Source organism: Salvia splendens, chromosome 22 (genome assembly GCF_004379255.2).
Source record: "Salvia splendens isolate huo1 chromosome 22, SspV2, whole genome shotgun sequence".
Lineage (NCBI taxonomy): Eukaryota > Viridiplantae > Streptophyta > Magnoliopsida > Lamiales > Lamiaceae > Salvia > Salvia splendens.
Window position 1 is genome coordinate 14239788 of NC_056053.1, and position 17774 is coordinate 14257561.

Below are 17774 nucleotides of genomic sequence, written 5' to 3' on the forward strand. Positions count from 1 at the left end.
TCGGAATCTCTTTTTCATGTGTTGACCGCCAATCAAGGACATTGATTTGTTGATTTGAAGGACCTGTTTCTTGAAAAATAGAGCGTGATTCCAAGTATATATCTAAGTCACTAGTAGCTCTAATGGTTGTAGTACCGTATATATCTTGCAACCATGATGTTGCTATAGTTCCCACCACTACCAAAATCAAATGTAGAAGGACTAGGAGGGGGGTACCAGGTGAGTGTTGTTATACCGCATTTCATATTCCGAGTAGAGAACACGAAGTGCACTATATAACCTTAATTTGATTTCTTCAACATTCGGAAGATTTAGTTCGAAGCCTTCTCTTGTCAAAACTTAAATCTCGAAGTTGAGAAAAATCCAAATCGTGCAAACAACCAAAGAACATATCTAAAATTTTGAACATCATGCAACTTCCACTTTGGATCCAAGCATTTTGCAATAAAAAACACATTTGGAATACGTGTGAAATATTTCAGCCATTTTTCGATCATATAAAATAAAATAGCCTTCAATTCTAAGAATTGAGTATTTTTCACATAGGTCTTAAAACTAATTGTCACATACATGCAATGCTCTAAAACACGCACATAAGTAGGATAATCAGAACAAATTCACATTGTGTTCCCAACAAGAGGGTATCAAAAGTAAATAAGGAGCATGAGGGCAAGTTCTAAAAAAATCACATAAATATTCAGTGTGGTTCAATATCGACTCCAACATATCGTACGTTCAGTTCCAACGAGAAACATCCAAACCAAAACCAAAAATGGTGTACTGCTTGCTATGGAAATATTTCTTCCAAGCTCTACTAATAGGAGCTTTGTTTTGAATCAACTTAACAACAATTCTAATAGGATTAACACATTTTTGGCACAAATTGAACGCACCTTGAACACATAAATTCAATGAGAAATACATTGCACATGAAAATATTTTCCATCAATAATAGGAGAACATGCAGTGATTAATTCATCTAAACTAGAAGTGTTAGCGCTTGCATTAACAAAACAAACAGAAATTTTTTTACTGATCAACTAAAATTCATTCAAAAATTGAATGATCAATTGAGCAATTGCATGTGTTGTTTGTGGTGCGGGAAATTTCCTAAATGCAATGAAACGCTTGTTCAAAGTCCAATTATGATAAACGAAATACACAGTGATGCCCATATATGAAATTTTGCAAAAACCAGTCCACAAATCATAGGATATTGAAACTTTATGCCTCAAGTTAACAATAAATGTACCTAATTGCACCTTCTTTTCCAAGCATTGTCGAATAACAGCTCAAGTCGTAGAAGTTTGACTCAATTTGTTTGCAGTAGCATTATAAAGTTGTCGCATATTCATTTCAAACTCATCATTATCAAAAGCATAGAAAGAAAATTGTTTCATCATAACAAATCTAGATATCACATTAAGAGAACTTTTGTGATCATAGTTTAAAAGAGTAGTGCTACGCATACATGATGTTTGGGATGAACCCGTCCCGACTCTGTGTTGAAAGTTGAGTTGAGTTTGGGTTGGAGTGATACCAAACTCGATCGGATGTGATTTCTCCATGTGACGGGTAAATGTACCATATCCCCCACCCTTTCGTAACATGTATACATTTTCGTAATAGTTAAAACTGTTTGGTTCGTAGTATCTCGTACCTTCTTGAAATGTTTGACCATGATGTCAGAGATTAAAACCCTTTCACTTGGTTTGGTAGGTTGTCCACGACCATGACCACGAACACAATCACACCCACGACCTTTGTGGTGGCATTTCTTGTTGTTGTTCTTCTTCCTCTTCCTCCTCATCATCGTCATCAAGATTCACCGTGGTTGGGATTAGTTGTTGAAAATGGGCGCTGGAATCGGAACCACTGAATGATGCGCGAGAGGTTTCCCTCAACCTAATGACTCTAGTTCACACAACAGAATTTTTTTTGTATGTCGATACTGCTCAACTGATCAAGTCAATGCTGAAGGGATCAAGTAAACAACCATCCAGTCGTTAGCTATGCAAAAAAACGACGGTTTGGAACCGTGAAAAACCGTAAAAAACAGCCGGTTCGGAACCGAAACCGAAACCGAAACCGAAACCGGTGGTTTTGGAACCGTAACCGCGAAACACCCTCGCGGTTCTGTTTCGGTTCGACAATTTCCAAAACCGGAACCGGTGGTTCCGAACCGTAACCACCGGTTTCGGAACCGTGGGCACCTCTAGTCCTCCCCCTCCTGCCTTCTTTTCTCTTCGTACAACTCTTCAGGTTCCTCATCAGGAAGTACCGGGTTGATAAAATGAGGCAACAACCCCTTTCCTTTGTCAAAGGAGGCCTCTGTTCCAGTCTGCCCTCAGGTCAACATCTCACTTCCTTCGTCTGTTTCTCCCAAGGGTTCAGCATAGTCCTTCCCCAACCTCAGAGTAATCTTGCTAATGTTGGCTCTGTCCGGCATCTTGACAGTGGCGGGAAGGTGACCATTATGCCCGCGTATCTCATTCAGTGTAGTTTCCATTTGTGAGATTTGTTTGGTGAGCATGTCCAGGGCAGCCTTGCGTTCTAGCTGAGCATCTTGTAGCCTGTGTACCACATCATTGTTAGCCTGCATGTTTCCTTGGATATGCTGCTGAGAGTTTAGCAAATCTGCAATCAGCTCCTCTGTTCCTTTGGGTTGCTTGGCTGTCGGCTGGCTAGGGGTTGCTCCCGGCTGATTACTGGAAGAGGATCCTGACCCATGATGGAAATTTCCCTGTGGTCCTTGACTTCCCTGTTGCTGCGAGAGGGCATTTGAATTCTGATTTTGGTTGCCTCTCTAATGCGGTGGAACATAGGAGACCATTTGATTGTTCTGATTCCTGTTCTGCCAGTGAGCTGAATCCTCTGTCCCCTATTCTTGTTCCAGTTGTTCTGCCCTTCGTGGTTCCGATTCTGCCATTGGGGTTGCCCCTCATGCTGCTGTGGATAACTGATTGCCGGCGGATGTTGATAAGTTATGGATGGTGGTTGCTGATAAGTGATCGCAGGTGGTTGTTGATACGTGCTGACTGGTAGTGGTGCTGACTCTGGTTCTAACCAGACCATCTGAAATTTTGGCGTTCTCTCCATGGAGCTTCTCTCTGTTTCCCGGGAATCCAGTTCCCATTAGGACTCCAATGCCCAACAACACTCACCTAAGCTTGCGGATCAGGGTCTCCCTGAGGTCCGTAGCTGGGATACATCCCTTCCTGGCTTACTACAACTTTCACTTTCTCCCGTGGGACAGGCTGATTTTGTTTCTCCATCGGCTATGTCTGCATGGGTATTAACTGGCACCCGCCTCAAGATTGTGGTACGTGGATTATCATATACCCTCTTGGCATTGATCAATCTATCCAGCACTCTTTTGGTCTCACTCACCTTCAGTTTAGAGAAGTCACCACCACTCGAAGAGTTCATTAGATCCTTGCTCTCAGGGGTTAACCCTTCATAAAAAGTGTTGTAAACATCGGCTTCCACCATACGGTTATTCGGGCATGCATCGAGCAGTCCTTTGTATCTTCCCTAGTATTCACTCAAAGTTTCTTCATTGTCCTATCGGGCTCCTTGAATCTCCTTCTTCGGGGCATTTGTTTTTGTGGAGGGAAAGAAGTAATCCAAGAATATTTGTCGGAACTCCGACCAGGTCCTTATAGATCTCTGAGGCAGCCTCATGAACCAAGTGTCAACCTCACCTTGTAATGCGAAAGGAATAGCGCGCAGCCTGTAATCTTCCTCGCTTGATCCCATTGGTTGCTTCTGAATCCTACAAAGCTTACAGAATCCGTGCAGGAAGGTGTACGGGTTCTCCACTTTTCGCCCGTAAAAATGTGGCATGACCGCCAGCACATTGTTCTTTATCTCGATCCCTGACTGAGTAGGGGTCACCACTATGGCCTGAGAAGGCTCACCGTCTATGTGGGCATTCAGGGATCCAATCTCGGGATCATTATCTTCTATATCCGCCGTTGGAGCAGGTTTTTCCTCTGGCTCAGTTTCTCCCTTTTTTTTGTTCGACAAACGGGAGTGTATCTTCCTCCCCTTCAGAGCTTCAATGTGATGGCCCTCCTGTGTTCAACCCAGACCTAGTGACAACGGGGTTAGCTATTGCTCTTATCCTCTAGTTACCCTCTGTGTCTCTCCGGTTCACTGTGTTGTTCCAGCGTCCAAAATTCGGGCTCTGTTACATAAACTGTAAAAGAAAAGAAAATAAACAAAACAAATCAATTATTTACACCAAATATCTCAAACACATGCACATAAAAGAGACATCCATCCCCGACAACGGTGCCATTTGAAGGATGCGCGAGAGGTTTTTCTCAACCTAATGACTCCAGTTCACACAACATAATTTTTTTGTATATCGATACTGCTCAACTGATCAAGTCAATGATGAAGGGATCAAGTCGTTGGTTATGCAAACGGAGAGGCTTAGGGCATTCAATACCTTAACCCACAATACTATAGACTAGTAAAAGGAAGTAAGGGTCGAATCGCACAGGGACAAAGACATGTCGAGTTGTGTATGAGACATGTTGGGGGGTTGGCTGCTGCCATGCTTCACTACTAGTGGGTTAACTAAAATTACCCAAGCAATAAACTAACTTGATCAACTAAACTATCAACATGAAACAGCAGGGACATCAGATCAACTTAGATATAAACCACACGTCAAAATAACAGCGGGGACCACTAAAAGAAAAGCGCACTACAAAAAGCTGCAAACAACGAAAAGGTGACAAGGACTGCGATCCTAACGAACTATGACCTTCTTCTTCGCTAAGCATCTAAAAACAAACATCACGGTTGAGGAAAGTAGAGCATATGACATTAAAGAGAGAAACAAACAAATCAAAACACAGATCCATGTGATTTAACCAAAGAGAAAATGAATCTAAGGTATCTATCCTAAACTCATGCAAGTTAACGAAACGAAACTTAGATCTAACTACGAGAAATCGAAAAAACAGAGCAGCAAGGTAATCTCAACAAGATCTAACTCCGAAATCACCGAATCCAACCCAACATGTATCACATACTTCATCCTAGCTTCAGATCTAAACATCAATCACTGAGTTGCGCAGAGCTAACTTCCAAATTAGAACATAACTAAGCTAAACAAAGAAACACGACAGAGAACAACAGATCCAAAACCGCTTGCATTGAAAACTCCATTCATAAACGATCTTCAACAAACAAAACAGAATTCCAAATCACAAATTCAGAAGATCGATCAGCAACAAGGAACAGAGTAGAGACTAAACAAAATAACAACTAAAATTCGGAAGAAAGCATGAACGAAAACTAAGCAACAATTGTTTCGACCCCTCGGGGTTTTAAAGAAAAACAAACTATGAAGGCTTCCTAGACAGATCTGCGTCTCTTCTTCCCTGATGAGAAAGAAAAGAGGAAGGTTGAAGTAGAATCGCAACTCCAATGACTCCTAGCTCCCGTGCTCCATGCTTGAAAATGTAAAAGAGGATTGTGTGGTAACTGAGGTGATACTGGACCTGGAAAAGAACTCATCTTTTGCATGCATTCTCCTTGCTATTTATAGGATGATGTTGGGCCCAAATTCCTAGGTTAAGCCCATCCTATCTTGACATTTATGCCCTTGAGATAGAATTTTTTCTTCTCTCTGCTGTGACTCATCACTCCATGTGGTAAACTCCACTTGATCAACTTGTCGGCTGGGCAAGTTTCGCTGCTTGTAAACAACTGATCAACTTAGCTCCATTTCTGGCCAATTTTCACTCCTTTATCGAGTTGATCAAGTCGATCCTACAATTGCCACTTTTACACTTTATAGCCCCTACACACTCAAATTCACCATTCTTTTCGCACATTATCAGCCATGTTAGTGCAATAAACCCTACAAAGCCATGCTTGTAACGAGCCCTATCAACCACCACTACCAAACCAACATGAGTCTCATCACCACCATATCCACGGGATTAGGAGCGGAGAGAGCTAGAGCATTGACCATATCTTGCTCTTCTCAGTTCTACAAAACAAAATTTGTAGTATAAATATCAAATAAAATTATGAACAATAATGTAATATAATTCATGATTGATACTACCTCCGTCCCACATTAAGTGTCACATTTTTCTATTTCGGTCCGTCCCACAATAAGAGTCACATTTCACTTTTAGTATAAATGGTAAGTAGACTCCACATTCCATCAATCAATTCTACTCACATTTTATTATAAAACTAATATATATAAGTGGAACCTATAGTCCACTAACTTATTCAACCCACTTTTTTTATATTTCTAAAAATTTGTGCCCACACTAAATATGACACTTAATGTGGGACGGAGGTAGTAATATATTAGTAGATACTCCCTCCGTCGCAACTTAAGAGTCCTGTTTTGCCATTTCCGTCCGTCCCAACTTAAGAGTCCTATTTCACTTTTACCATAAATGGTAAATAGATCTCACATTCCACCAACTTATTCCACTCATATTTTATTATAAAGTAATATATATATAAGTGAGACTCATATTCCACTAACTTATTCAACTTACTTTTCTTAAAACCCGTGCCCTAACTAATTAGGACTCTTAAATTGGGACATGGGGAATAGTAAATATTAACCTGTCGCATATTCACGTTCATTTGAGAAATCTCATCAATAACGGATTTCCAACTTGGCCTCTTGGACTTTCCTTTTCCCTTATCAACACGACCTTCTCGAGATGAAGACATCTTGATAGTTGATAGTAACAAATAATATAGTAATATGGATTATGGAATAATAGTTATTTGTTTTTGAGAAATTGAGAAAGACAACTTATAGAACTGTAGAACAAGTATAGCAATGCGTAATATAAGGGTAACACTTGAAATATTTGAAATGTAAGCACAATTGCACAAATAAGAAATAAGAGGCAAATAGAGGGAATTGGAAAATTGAAGAGAGAATTTCTTGTAAACACAAGAATGGGGTGAATGTAAGTGAGGATAGATGGGGTATTTATAGATAAAAGTGGCAGGGGTGAAAATTTGAATTCAAATTCTGTTTTTAAAAATAAAAAATGAAAAAAAATCGGCCAAAACTGGCGGTTTTGGTCAACAAACCGCTTGCAAAACCTGCACCCGCCACAATGAACCATCCAATCCCACAGTACGCGTGTTAGCAGCCTTGTGTCCCGTGCCAAACCGTGAAATCACCGAATTTTATGCTGAACGATCGGTTTTGGCGGTTAACCGTCGATTTCGGTTAAGAATCGCATGCAAAAGCTGACCCGCGATAGCCAAACGCTGAACTCCTCGAACACATCATCGGAACCGTGAAACCGCTAGTTAACCGGTAGTTCGGAACCGTCCAGAGTCGGCGGATTGGTGACGGTTTCGTTTCGTAAAATATGGAACCTGAACCAGCCCACGGTTCAGAATGTGGCGGTTTTGGTTCAAGAAAAATGTGACAGTTTCGGTTCGGAATTATAACCGACGATTACAATTGTGATTAACCACCGAAACCGAAAACCTGGGTCATCCCTAGATAGGGGGATTATTTACATATTGAGAAATTTAAACTTTCAAAGGCCTTACCTTAAAACTCTTGTTTTATTTATTTTTATTTTTATTTTTATTTTTATTTTTTTCATTATGAAAAAACTCTGGTTCACCAACTTACATATTAAAATGCGTCATCTTACGAAAGCATGAGATCATCTATTTTATGTAATGTTTTAATTCTGGTTGTTGTTTTGGACATAACTTTGTCATCTTAAAAAAATGAACCATACTTTCTGTACGTAATTTAAATAGAGAATAATACTTCCTACATGAACTATTTAAAGATTTATTTTGTAATTTTTAAGATATATATTCATTTACTTTTTTTTCATATTTGTCTTTTTAGTATGCAGATTTTATATTTTATATAAAAATAAATTCACATTTTTACCAACTTTTTTTACTCAGTTTTCTTCTTAAAATCAAACCAATTCTTAAAACCCGTACCCATAAAAATAGCTCTTTCCAATGTGGACTGTAGAGTGTATATAATATATTTGGCTGAAGATGACTGAGTCTGGTTGTAATGTTAATAACTCTCTTTTTCTTAGCCACAGTTATCGAATTTGCACATATTCCTGATTGAACACCTCCAATCAGAAGTTTCTCAAACCTACTAATACCAAAATATCTGCGACTATCATCGAATTAATTAAATACAGCAACCAAATTATATTCATTGCTGCCGTATGAATGATATGTTTATCTCAAGAAAAGAAAGGGAAGTTTTCAACTTCTCTCTTACTTTTTCCCTTCTCTTTTACTAATAATATGGACGTCATATTTCACTTTTTTCCCTTCTCTCTTACTTTTTTCCCTTATCTCTTGCTTTACCAATTCTACATTAAAACCCGTGTCATTCACAAAGTGCCCTATTTTTCGTGGACGGGGGAGTAAATTATTTTCAATAATCTGCAAATTCATTTTTCATATCATTATTATCTGGGGTTAATTAGGATATAGCTATTACATAAACTCTTAATTAGTGCTTCTATCCAATTAATTATAGTAAAGTTATTAAGATGGCAAGTAGATACAGGAGATACTAATTACATGACATAAAGAAAAAGAATTTATGCTTGTTTTGGATAAACTTTTGTGGAGAAGGAACAGCACAAATAAGGTTATAGTATCTTCACGACACTAGAAATCTTTCCACTTTGTAAAACATATCTACCACATCTAGCAATAAAAGTAATTAATTCTTTTAATTATTTCGTAAATAGATTATATTAATTATATGAATATAAGATTAATAATTAGGAAGAGAGATTTAATTGCGTCAGAAGATGAGCTGTAGTATGAGGGTAATCATGAATAATAATATTATTCAATAATATTGCGAGGATCTGTGATTTCTTTTTGTATTGGTTTATGCTTCTAAGCAAAGCAATTATGTCTAGATGATCTTTAAACAAATTATAATACCAGGTACTTGAATGAGGGCTATGTGCAGGAATCATTGCATCTACTCTATATATGTATATCAATTGCTATACTAATACATCCTCTTTAGTGCCATAAAGTTGGAATTTACGATTTGGGTATGAGTTTTAAAATATTTTACGTTAAGAGTAGTATTTGTAGTATGTATGATCATTGGAGAAATAGTCTCGTTTTACACTTTTCTATATTGTGATTTGTGAGTAGATATCTCTCAGTTCCAAGATATGTAATTAATAAGTAAGTTTTTTTAGCACGAAATTTAAAAAACTGATAAAAGTATTTAAATATTAAAATGATGAGAAAAAATATAATAGTAAGAGACAAAATATTTTTTTTGCTAAAAAACTCAATTACTTTTTTGGCTGTCCGAAAATAAACATGATTCCACTATTTTGAGGCGGGTGGGGTTTATTTTGTAAAGTTATTGTAAATAAACCATGTTAGTGAAAATATTATTGTAGCAATTTTGGGAAGTAGTGCAAAAAAAGCAGTAGTATATTTTTGTGAGATAGACAGAAAGAAAATTATTTATATTTTATGGGAAAAAAGAAAGTAATGCTTTTGTGTTGGTGAGTATTGTTATTGCCGGAAATGAGAAAAAGAAGAAAATATTGTTAGGTTTAACATTACTCCTCCCTTGAATAAGTGTCTCTCAAACACACGTATAGATAATTTAATCTTATTACTCCTAGTTATATAATCTAACATTGAGAAAACAAAGAATTTGTAATGATTAAAGGTAAAATGATAACTTTTGTATCATGAATTCATGATAGTACTACAGAATTCTGAAACGGAACTTTCAGAAAGTAAAAATGATTTTTAAATAAGATACTTATGGAGTAACTATATAAGGTTGTTAAATGGTAACCAAAAATGTATTCCAAGTCATATGTGATGAATGAATGATGCTGCCGCCGTTGAATTAAATGGGGTATCAATAAACATATGTTTTACTTGACTTGCACACTAATTTGTACCAATCAAATTGGTGGGAAGTACTGTTACATTAGTACGAAAAAGAATATTATCCACTATATATTATGCTATAATGACATTTTACTTCGCCAGTCGTCTAGACTCTAGATAATATTTTTAATTCTTAATTTATTATTTATTTTAAAATGATTAAACTTTAAAATTGGTTTTTGTATGTGTTTGAATATTATTTATCCTACAAATTAACGGTGATAGTTTTTGATCAGTATGTTTTGATACATATTTATAAATTCGGGAAAAAATAGATTAACGGTTAGCAATATTTTAACTAGATTAAAATTATAAAAGCTAAGAAATACATGATTTCGAAAACCATGATATTAAAGAAAAAAATATCTGAATGGGCATTCCTCCTTTTAATTTTTAATTTAAATGCAACCGATTTATCAATAAAAATATTGTTGACAGTTCATTATTTGACGAATCATTAAATACGAATTAAAATATTGTTTTTAAACTAGAAGATATTACACTTATCTTGTATGAACAATTTTTTAAGTAAATATAATGGACTAATTTTAAATTTTATTCTTTTTATGTATAAGTTTCCAATTTTTTCGTTTTGAAGTGTGCTAAACTTATCTTTTTTCATGATCTAGATATATTAAAAATAGGGATATTGGTCTCTAAAATCATCAGCATTGACCACAATTTGGTATTTCGTACGAATTTTAAAATTGATCTAAAATATCATAAACTTTACATTTTGTTTGTTATTTCTCATGGTAGGTCAATGATCATATTCGACCTTTTTTGGGCATTTTTTATCCTACTCAACGCTACTAAATCAACATGGTTTTCTAAGTAACTTTTTATCTTACTTGTCAAATCTTAAAAAAATAATATAAAATATCATAAATATTTCACGGTTGCTCATGTATAATAAGATTTTTGCTGAAAATATCTTATTTGAATTGAGTTGGAAAATATAGAGTTTATGATATTTTACATCAATTTTAAAATTCATGGGAAAGACCAAAATTTGACCAAAGTTTATGATTTTATGAACCAATACCCTTAAAATTATCAGTAGTTCTTTTATTTTGCTGAGCGAAAAAAGATATAATTAGAACTATATTTAATAAATAATTTACATGTACATTAACCATACTCTTTTTAATCCTTGATATATATAATGAGCGACAAATTAAAATGAAATCACTAGTTTATTGCTGATGAACCTTAAGCTTATAGCATGATACGATAAATTACTACTCCCTCCGTCCCACTCAAGATGACCACATTCTTGAGTGACACGAGATTTTAGGAAGTGTTGTTAAATGAAATAAAGTAGAGAAGAAAAAGGTAGTTGAATATTTTAATGAGGAGAGATGAGAGAGGAGGTTATTTCCAAAATTAGAAAATGACCATCTTGATTGGGACAAACAAAAAAAAGGAAAGGTGACCATCTTGAATGAGACGGAGAGAATATATTATTAGCATATGTGTATATTATGCTATCATTTTTTAAAACAGGAGGTGTATATGCAGCCTCCACCTTCCAGTGAAAGTAGGTGAAGGTGACTATTGGATAAAAACCACAAAGCTATGGAGTGATAGCTTACTCAAACATGCCCATTCTTATTGAAATAATAATTTATAAAAATTATAATAAACCCTAAAAAGGAGGGTGGCCATTGCACATATGCCCCACACATTCCTTCTGACTTCCCACTCACATATTATTCCAAACATATAAACAATTCAAAAGCCAGATTTTCAATCAAATGATCTCTACTGGAATTCAATTATTCCCTTTCATTTCTCTTTAGAATTTAAATACTAACACTAAAGCTAACACTGCCAGCCCACCAAAAGCTCCTTTACATTTTTATCCTTCCCCTTTTCTGCTCATTTTTTGCTACTAACAACAAAATTTTGATACTCCAATCCATCAGCTAGCTACCAAGCTAATCTATTTTTTGAATTAATTTAAATTCATCTACTCATTTCTAACCAACTCTTTTTAATCATAATTCTTCAATTATTACAAGGGCTATATAATTAATATATTCTGCGTACAATTTGTTCCCTAGCTAGCAAACTAATCAATTTGGCCCAAACCATGGCCAAAAAATATACTTGAAACACTGCATGTGCTTCTCTCTCTCATCCTACTTAGATATTAGTGGAGTTTGATTAGAGTCTCATGATTTTCTGCTTGCTTATCTGAATGTACCGCCAAATGTAGGGGTCCAAAAATCGACTGATGTTTCGTGCGTCACCGGAAAAGTGCTCGAAACGGGCACTAGACATAGCCCTCGGCTTCTTAGATCGTGACGGCCCCCTTCTAGATCCTTCAATTTTTCAGGATTACTCTGCCATAATAAATGATATTTTTGAATTATAGCATGAAAGAACATGATAATTAATTACCAATTTATTGGAGATTTTATGTACCTGCTTATTTTGCATGGGAGCTCCATTTATCATGTAGGGTGCACTTAAGGCCTGATCATATATTATACAAGAAAATATTTAAATTTATCAAGAAATTACTTAAAACTCCATTTTTTTCATGTGTGAGTGACTGATGGACGAAACGAAACTTACACTGACTTGTTCGTGGAGAAATTTGATGTATTCGATAGCTTCTGAGAGTACGGAAGCAGTGTCTGTCTGAAAGTTGTTTTATAAGAAAAATAAATAAATAAATAAATAAATAAATAAATAAAAAGAAAAGAAGAGGAAAATTTTGTTTGATTTAGCTCAACATCATGAGACTAATGTTGTTAACAAAACAGAAAGAAATGAATGGAGATGAAAATTGAAGAGAGTTTGTTCACCTTTCCAAAAGGTGAGACCAATTGTTGAAGTGCCGTTATTCTGTCTCCCATCTTTTCTTTCCTCACCTAATCCAGAAAACAAAGCTTCATCATTAATCTCATCTCAATAAAGAAAAATAAAAGCTGAAAACTCACATATTCATTCATATTTTCCTAAAGCAAACCATACCTTGAAAGCCGGCAAAGGCGACGGCGTTTCACTTCGCGCCCTTTTATTCGTCGCCTCAGCGCTGTTTTTCTTCGCCGACGTGCTTAATTCCCGCCCTCCCGCCTTGCTCTGATGCACAAAATTGGACATTAAAAAAAATAAATAAATAAATAAAGGAAAGAAACCCTAATTTTATAAAGTGTATACACCTTTGGTTTGGCCTCAAAAGTGGGAATCTGATTTTGTAAGGGCGGGAAAAAGCTCGACCGGGCTTCGGATGGAGGGGCCGATGCGTTCCAGAAGGGAGTGTTGTTGGTGAAATGCAAATGGTTGCTATTTCCGGCCGGGGTGTATGGATAGTTTGGTAAGGGTCGGTTTTGGTAGGTAGGTTGCGGTTGATTTTCTGATAACAAGAGGCTGTAGGCGGTGGAGGAGTCCACTTGAAAAGCGGGCGACGTGATGGTGCTGTCGTTGGAGCTCGCCTGAGAAGTAAACTGCGGTTGATCCAACGAAAATCCGCGGAAATTGGGGGTGTTCGAGCTCAAATCTTGCTGGAGCAACGACCGGAAACTGCTATCCCCTTTTTCATTTCTATGCGAAACCAGATTTAAATACTTACGTTTCTTTTGTTACAAAAAGAAATGCAGGCGTAGCCAGCAAAACCAGATTTAAATTAAATAAGTATATTAAATTAGAAGGACTTACAATAAAGCTTGGTTCCAATCCATGCTTTGTGAGGAAAGGCCTAATCCCATCATTTGCAAATTGGGGGAAGATAAAACACCACCACCACTTCCACCGCCAGCAGATGATTGATCATCATCTCTGGATGATTTCGTGTCGACCATCTCTGTCGGCCATCCGTAGCTTGCGATCGCATTAAGCGTGGTGGAAATCGACGAGGAAGCCGGGGAGGTGGTGCCGGATTCGAATCGGTTTCTTGATGTATCCCACCAGCTTCCGTTTCCGAGCTGGAAATCGTCTGCCATGGCTGAGTTTGGATTTTTAATTTTTTTTTTTTCGATCCGAACCGAAAAAGGCGAAATAAGTGTTGAGACGCTTATGCTTGAAGACTCATGTGGCTGCTTTTACTTTATGGATGATTTTTATTAAAACAGAAATGAAACAAGGACGCTTGCATCATGGTATTTATACTAGTGTCAATTTGAGAAATTAATAGTGGAATTTGTGGTTGACTTTTTATTCTAGTGATTTGACAAGGGAAAGGATTGGTCATCTTGAAAGCAAATTCCCCACATAGCCAATCACATATAAACATAATTAACAATATTCATTAGTCTACCATTCAGATTCAACCTTATACGACACATTAAATTCATCTAATGACTAGGAAAATATCAAATAAAATAATTATAAATATGTAAAATAGAATCGTGTTATACTTACGAATCATCAACAAATCAATTTACTCGTTGCATATTTATTTGGAGTTAAAAAGCAATAAGTTAACCTTTGAGTTTAATGCTATTTATAAAATTAATGATGATCATTAAAATTAAATAAATGTATAAAGTTAAAAGTTAATATAAACATTTAAATAAAAATGATGCTCTGGTGCTTACTCATTATCTGTTCCTTAGTTATTTTCAGAATTGCAATATTATGAATTTTTAGGGAAGCAAGCTCCATTTCACTGACGTTATAGGACAAAAAATACACGTCACAACTATGGTAAAGAATAATATCTTACTAAATTGACCGAATGAGAATTTCAATATCAAAATTTTCAACTAATGTAGGAATAAATAGTTGTAAAGTAACCAAACAATGACAATAAGATCTTATAAAAAATACTCAAAAATGTTCAAACAAGTATGTTTTTTCTTCTCTTTTTTATTGTCTTTCTACTTTTCTTTCCTTTTTAATTGTTATTTTAGTTATTTATTGTTATCAAAATATGTGCTATTTGTGAGCCTTATCAGAAACATGCTACATTAGAAATTTAATATGTTCATCATTCTTTGAAACAAAAGCACTCATTACGCCTGAGTTAAGACGGCATAAATCTCATTTCAAATTATTAGTATTTTAATTTCAACCTTTATTCTGTTGGATAAATTTTCTGTATTATTTCTACCCATTTAATTTTTATTCAGTGAGCTATTCAATGATATTATCATAATTACCTGATCAGTACATTACATTAAAAATATCTATACACCCACACATATTATTGTAAAATGTGTGTATATATAAACATTTCTTGTCTTTTAGTAATCCTTTGAATTGAGGAAGAAAGGGGATTTCCACTTTATCATATTATAGTGGTTGGAGTCAATATCAGTGACTAATACCACCAGATTCAATTTCACAAAAGCCATCATCGTCATCACATTTATATCTTCTCTCTCTCTCACACACACAACAAGTGTTTGTGTGGAGACATAAAACTAAGAAGGGAAATAGTTTCAATTTTATCATCAATGATCAAATACACAACTTGGCTACTCTTTATACAGGAGGACCAACGCTTCCATTATCGAAACGAATCATATATATGCTTATTAGTCTTGTTAGGTGAATATAGTTACACCCTTCTAATTATCTTGTAATTAATTCATACTATGTTCTAATTATATTTCCCTTTATATCTGAAGTCCTCTACATTGTCAATTGCTAATGCTGCAAATAATTGCATTAGTGATCAACAACATTTTCTTATGTTACCATTATGTCGAATACGCCAAAACTAATAATTTGTTAGATCATATATGTTGATTAATAAGTGCTCGGGAATGACATAGGTTGACTTCGTAAAAATAAATATGAAATGTTTGAAAAATATATCGAAGATCCCTTTTTTTTCCGAGGATCATATACGAATACTTTTAAAAAAAGTAACTCTCTCTCCCATAGTAGATGTCACACTTTCCTTTTTAGTTTGTTGCACAAAAGATGTCACATTTGTAGGAAAACACATGTGATAATTTCAAAAGGCTAGGCCTTTGGCTTTTCACATGGTGTAACCTTTATGAGGTGCCCTAATTACAAGACCTTTCACTTGTGTTTCCTAGCCTATAAATAGGCTTGTTTTAAGGAGAAGAATACACAACAAAAACAAATCTTCTCTCTACATCACTTAAGCATTCTAGTGGGCATTCTAGGAGCATTGTCTAGCTTGGTTCTCGCCTCCAATTCGAGTTTGCCGGAGCCTACGAGTTTGAGGTGCTTCAACTCGATAGGAGGAAAGTCGTTTCATCTTTGGGGACATTACGCCAATCCGTGAGCACTAGCCGGGGCGTATTTCGTCTTGCGGAGAGAGGGTCACCTCGACTCGACTTGAAGAATACTATAGTTTGCATCTCTTTACTTTCGTTGTTATATTTACCTTCCAGTTTTGTTCTTTTGGGACATGTAAATCTAAATGCTATAAAAAGATTAGTAAATCTTAATTTACTAAAAGTAGATAAGTTTAACTCACAAGAAAATTGTGAAGTCTGTGTTGAAGCAAAAATGACCAAGCTACCGTTTCGCTCGGTAGAACGGAGCACAAAACCTCTAGAGTTAATCTATACAGACGTATGTGATTTAAAATTTGTGCAAACTAGAGGTGGTAAAAAGTACTTCATCACATTTATAGATGATTGCACAAGGTATTGTTACCTTTACTTATTAAGAAATAAAGATGAGGCAATTGAAGCGTTTAAAGACTTCAAAAATGAAGCCGAAAATCAACTTAATTGTCGAATTAAGTGTGTTCGAAGTGATAGAGGTGGTGAGTATGTAGCCCCGTTTGCAGAATTATGCCATGCAAGTGGTATAATTCACCAAACAACGGCTCCATATTCTCCCCAGTCAAATGGAGTTGCTGAACGAAAAAATCGAACACTTAAAGAGATGATGAATGCTCTGTTGATTAATTCTGGTTTATCCCAGAACATGTGGGGGGAGGCTTTGTTAACAGCGAATCATATCCTGAATAAAATTCCACTAAAAAATAGGGATGTGACTCCTTATGAGTTGTGGAAAGGGAAGAAACCTTCATATTCATACCTCAAAGTGTGGGGGTGTTTAGCGAAGGTAGAAGTGCCACCTCCGAAACAAGTTGCAATAGGCCCTAAAACAGTCGACTGCATCTTTATTGGCCATGCACTTAATAGTAGTGCATATCGTTTCCTAGTCCATAGGCCAGCTGTGCCTGGCGTGGCTGAAGGAACAACGATTGAGTCAAGGAATGCTATATTCTTTGAGAATGTATACCCTTGCAAGAGGCAAGAGGATCGTTCTAGTGAAAGAATGATGGATGAATCCACTAGTTCTAATCCTCCAAAAAGGACGAGGTCAAGTCCTGAGGATGTTGAACCAAGACGTGGTAAAAGAGTTAAAGTTGCTAAAACATTTGGTCCTGACTTCATAAATTTTATGTTGGATGACGAACCAAAGTCATTGGCGGAAGCTCTGTCTGGCCCAGACGCGGCGTGGTGGCAAGAAGCTATCAATAGTGAAATTGAATCCATCATGAGAAATAACACTTGGGTGTTAGTAGACTTGCCTGAAGGCTGTAAGCCTTTAGGGTTCAAGTGGATTCTGAAAAGGAAATATAAGCCCGATGGTACTATAGATAAGTACAAAGCTCGCCTAGTTGTCCAAGGATTTAAGGAGAAAGAAGGGCATGACTTTTTTTATACCTATTCACCTGTTACGAGAATCACTTCCATTCGGGTGCTTCTAGCGATTGCTGCTTTGCACAATCTTGAGATTCACCAAATGGATGTGAAAACTGCATTTCTGAATGGTGATCTGGAAGAAGAAATATATATGGAACAACCCGAAGGGTTTGTTGTGCCTGGGCAAGAGCGTAAAGTATGGAAACTGGTAAAGTCATTATATGGGTTGAA

At 36.1% G+C, this 17774-nt stretch overlaps 1 protein-coding gene across 2 annotated transcripts; it reads right to left on the minus strand.

Annotated features, from left to right (window-relative positions):
- Positions 1-11927: 11927 nt before the first annotated feature.
- Positions 11928-14025, minus strand: LOC121785758 (transcription factor bHLH123-like). 2 transcript variants are annotated; one of them, XM_042184184.1, is made up of 7 exons: positions 13621-14025; positions 13125-13506; positions 12937-13044; positions 12768-12833; positions 12535-12600; positions 12382-12432; positions 11928-12299 (listed from the first exon to the last, which is right to left on the minus strand). In XM_042184184.1, the coding sequence occupies exons 1-7, from the start codon at positions 13902-13904 to the stop codon at positions 12147-12149; spliced, it is 1110 nt and encodes a 369-aa protein (XP_042040118.1). In that variant the 5' UTR covers positions 13905-14025; the 3' UTR covers positions 11928-12146. The 2 variants fall into 2 exon arrangements, with proteins under 2 accessions (XP_042040118.1, XP_042040119.1); XM_042184185.1 differs by having other exon boundaries at positions 12204-12299; positions 12535-12596.
- Between the last annotated feature and the right edge of the window lie 3749 nt (positions 14026-17774).

What these genes read in the sequence shown, in the direction of transcription:
- LOC121785758 (XM_042184184.1), bottom strand. Translation starts at nt 13,904, where the DNA reads ATGGCAGACGATTTCCAGCTCGGAAACGGAAGCTGGTGGGATACATCA. An exon ending in GATTGGAACCAAGCTTTATT is followed by an intron (nt 13,507 to 13,620) that starts GTAAGTCCTTCT and finishes GGTTTCGCATAG; the next exon opens with AAATGAAAAAGGGGATAGCA. An exon ending in TTCTCCACGAACAAGTCAGT is followed by an intron (nt 12,433 to 12,534) that starts GTAAGTTTCGTT and finishes ATATATGATCAG; the next exon opens with GCCTTAAGTGCACCCTACAT.